We start from the raw sequence: 4,029 nt of genomic DNA, 5'->3' as shown, positions 1-4,029 counted from the left end.
ACAAATTTTCCAACAGTATATCAAATCTGAAGCGTTATTATGTGCCAGAAATTAGCGTCAAGTTAGAAACTATATATAATAATGTACACTTTACCGGTAGCATTTTCATAACTGCGGTGTTAGCGCGTAAAGGCGATCAATCGACACTGCCTTCAAAGACAAACCTACTCGATGAGTGCCCAAGCTAGAATGAGGCACGTAAAAATGCAATGTGGGGGAAGAAGGCGTCTGCGCTTGCGCGAATTTGAACCAATAATTCATATTACCTGAGTACCTTTGTGTGAGAAATAAACATCCGTCAAATTCGTCTTCACTGTCAAAACGATAGTTAAATAATTTCCTACCCCTTCCTAAGCAAAGATACGAAATTGCGAATATTTTCACCATCCGCGATCTCACGTTAATATTTTATACTGTGCTATTATACACTTATATATTAAGATATTTACGATACAAAAGGAACAAATTATGAAATATTCAAGAGAGAATTTGAGAACATGGGGATAGTCGAAATCTTGCTAATTTTTCCATAGTCAGATGCGTCTCGATTCTCATCGAAAAATGATATGCATCGTGAAACAGCATTTTAAACTCAATCGTATTCTTCTACTCACAATTGGCTTATGGCCTTATCAGCAATCATTACTTGTTCAATTTCAACGAATTTTCCTTATTAGTATTTTAACAAGTTCTATTGTATTTCAGGTATGCCAATATTCTTTTAATTGCATTATTATGTATCTAATAGGCCATTATATATGTTTAAATTTAATTATTTATAATATATAATTTGAATATAATAATAATAATAATAATAATATATAAGGTCTGATCAAAAAATAACCGATTTATTTCTTTTTGCATCAGCTGCAGCCCGGTAACAGGACTAGCGCAGTATGTAACTTTGGACCATATATAGATACTGCGCATGCATGATTTTCTTGCCAGACTGCACAGCCCTTCAATCGCTCTACTAACACGTTCGATCATTTTAGCTGGAAACACGAAATGCCACGGACATTGAATACACCTGCAACTATCACGGCTGCCTAGCAATGATTGAAGAATTGCGCGGTCTGACAAAAAATCATGCAGCTGCAATAGGATCCAAGGTTGCATGCTGCGCTAGTCCCGTTAACGGGCTTCAGTTGACTAACGCAAAAAAAAAAATAAGGTCAGATACTTTTTGATCACACCTCGTATTTAATTATTAACAATACGAACTGCTATGAAAATATGTTATAAATATTTTATAATTATTTCGTTATGTAATGATGAATCGAAGAGTAACTGATTGTTACAAATTAATAATTAAATTTAAAAAATAATTTTAATTAATTTATTGATTTCAGTTTACACTATTTTTGACTTCAGAATGTACGCTTGATTTTGTTATCAAAATTCTCTCTTCTGTATTATTTTTTATGATATTTATGATTAAATACAACTTGTTTTGGATAAACTCTCAAGCTGTAAGTTACACCATTATTAAATTTGTTTGAAATACAATTAATCTTTCTTTTTTATACAACTTAAAATTACAACTTAAAATACAATTAAATTTTAAAAGATGTGTAAATAAAATACTATTAACATGATAGATGAGAAGTTTATTGGAGCAACTTCAAAATATTTGTAACGAGTTAAAAGATGAGAATGAAGTTAATATCATGAAAAAATATGGGAGCAACGCAAAACGTTATACAACTAGAATGATAGGTAAAAGAACAATATCACACGAAGGTATAAATTAAACGGTAACAAAAATCAAATGGAAGGAAAAAAAAGAAGTTCTGCTATTTTTTGCAAATATACTCCTGAGTATTATATATCAAAATAGAAATAACATAAAACACGTAATACAATTTTTATAAATTGCATAATTTATTCCTTTAAAAATAATATTTATTTATATTATTACTAATAACAAAAATTCTTAGATTTTTTAAATAATTTTTTTAATGCGATAACTTATAAATCTAAAGTAAAAGAAGTTTTGTGCTATTTTTTGCAAAAATGTTTAAAACAAGTGATACAAAAACAAGTAAATATATATAAAATATTAAAAAATGTTAAAAAAATATTTGATACAATATTTCGAATTAGTTATAAACTAATCACGAGTAGAAAATTTCAAAAACGGCGCGGATTGTATATCTGTTTAAATATATTTAGGGATTTTCATGTTCAGCATATTTATTTCCTTTTGTATGCCAATATGGTCGCATATTCTCGATATTGTTCGGCCCATGAATGAATCTCGATCACATTCTACAGTATTACTAACCCAGTATTTTGTCGATCAAGAAAAGTATTTTTATTTAATTTTCCTGCACATAAACGCAGCCTTCTGTATAGGAGGAACTGCAATTATAGGAACAGGAACAATGCTCATAGCATACCTCAAACATGCTTGCGGAATGTTTACAATCGCCAGGTAAAAAAAAACAATTTATAATATTTTTCTAGAAATTTTTCCTAATGTAAGTAAAATCTTTTTTATTCTTCTCCAAACAAAAAATAGAGAAACTTTATCTATACACTATAAGATAAATATTATTTACAGTTACCGCATCGAGCAAGCAATGACAATTAATAATTTACAAAATAGCTTCCAGAATGAGATTGCAATTTATAAGGGAATAATTTGTGCAGTGGACGTTCATTGCAAAGCTATAGAGTTGGTATATTTATCCAATAATACAATATTTGCTAATAATATACGTAACGATAATTTCTTGTTCTTAAAGGTTCTGCAAATCTTTAATATCTAGCGTTGAGGGATTATTCTTTATTTTAATAGGATTTGGTGTAATTTCCTTGAGTCTCAACCTTTTTGAAGTAAGTTTTTAAACATATCTGATGGCTTATTGCGACGTTAATAAAAAAATAATAAACAATCTATGAAAATATTTTAAAATCTAAATTCTAAATTAGGTTGTTTAATTTTAATATGCATATATATAAACAACATTGATCGCAGTCCACATATTGTTTTAGATGTATAAAGCTCTATCGTATGGAGATGCTAAAGAAGAATTTTTATTTCACTTTATAATTGTAATGATAATTTTTTTATACATGTTCTTAGCTAATTATGCCGGACAAGAAATTATAGATCACAATAATCATATATTTTATGCAGCGTAAGAAACAATTTTATATATTATGTTCACAATTTTAAGACATCTCCTATAAAATGAAAATGTAAAGTTAAAATTCGAAAAACTTATATACCTAATTGTAAGATTATTGACACACTTCTCAATTTATCGATTCGTTGTCTGGTCATTTGTTCGCAGATACAACGTTCGCTGGTATGTAGCACCGTTACACATACAGAAACTTATATTGTTTATGTTACAAAGGAGCACCAAAGCTGTTAGTCTAAATGTGGGTGGATTGTTCGCAGCATCCTTAAACTGCTTTGCCTCCGTAAATATCATTTATGAAGATATGTAAAATATGACAATATAAGTGGGAAGGCAAATTAAAAAGAAGATTTTTGTTCCAGTTAGCGACTACATCAGTCTCTTACTTTACCTTTATATATTCCACACAGCAATGAATATAAAGATACATAAATCTATTGTGTGATCTCGATTGTGACGATCCTCTCTAATTATTAACTATACTAACATTATTAGAACATGTGTTTGACACAAATTGGCACATAATTGCGAACATGTCTCTTTATTCCTTATTATTTCTCGGTTTCCTGGTCAGTCAACCGAGGATGGAGGATAAATCGTACAGCTTATATCAAGGATGACATACCTTTACCTGGTATCGTTCCATATCGTATTGATCGACGTGATTATGTCATCTCCGTTTAATATGTAAATAACGTTGTATTTAAGTTTCCACATTAACCTTTCTTAGATGAATAGGATATAATATTAGTTATAGTATTTATCGCGCCGATGAAGACCAAAGAAAGGGTCAAAACGGCCTTATTGTAATTCGATGATTTTTATTGTAATTAATTATAAATAATGTACACGTACTAATTTCCGCGATGACTCTAAG

General features: G+C 29.5%; 1 protein-coding gene across 2 annotated transcripts; it reads left to right on the top strand.

Moving 5' to 3' along the window:
* The first annotated feature begins 537 nt into the window (after positions 1–537).
* LOC138933628 (odorant receptor 30a-like) lies at positions 538–4,029 on the top strand. 2 transcript variants are annotated; one of them, XM_070296485.1, is made up of 9 exons: positions 538–705; positions 1,353–1,472; positions 1,602–1,719; positions 2,176–2,437; positions 2,567–2,680; positions 2,751–2,841; positions 3,001–3,146; positions 3,303–3,435; positions 3,515–4,029. In XM_070296485.1, the coding sequence occupies exons 1-9, from the start codon at positions 538–540 to the stop codon at positions 3,566–3,568; spliced, it is 1,206 nt and encodes a 401-aa protein (XP_070152586.1). In that variant the 3' UTR covers positions 3,569–4,029. The 2 variants fall into 2 exon arrangements, with proteins under 2 accessions (XP_070152586.1, XP_070152587.1); XM_070296486.1 differs by lacking the exon at positions 538–705 and having other exon boundaries at positions 1,364–1,472; positions 3,502–4,029.

This window comes from Polyergus mexicanus, unplaced genomic scaffold, assembly GCF_030449975.1.
Source record: "Polyergus mexicanus isolate NDT 795.1 unplaced genomic scaffold, iyPolMexi1.0 SCAF_5, whole genome shotgun sequence".
Classification (NCBI taxonomy): Eukaryota; Metazoa; Arthropoda; class Insecta; order Hymenoptera; family Formicidae; genus Polyergus; species Polyergus mexicanus.
Note: the sequence above shows the minus strand (reverse complement) of the source record. Positions and strands in the feature narration are given on the sequence as shown.

What these genes read in the sequence shown, in the direction of transcription:
- LOC138933628 (XM_070296485.1), top strand. Translation starts at nt 538, where the DNA reads ATGCGTCTCGATTCTCATCGAAAAATGATATGCATCGTGAAACAGCAT. An exon ending in TTATACAACTAGAATGATAG is followed by an intron (nt 1,720 to 2,175) that starts GTAAAAGAACAA and finishes AAATATATTTAG; the next exon opens with GGATTTTCATGTTCAGCATA. An exon ending in CCTTAAACTGCTTTGCCTCC is followed by an intron (nt 3,436 to 3,514) that starts GTAAATATCATT and finishes TTTTTGTTCCAG; the next exon opens with TTAGCGACTACATCAGTCTC.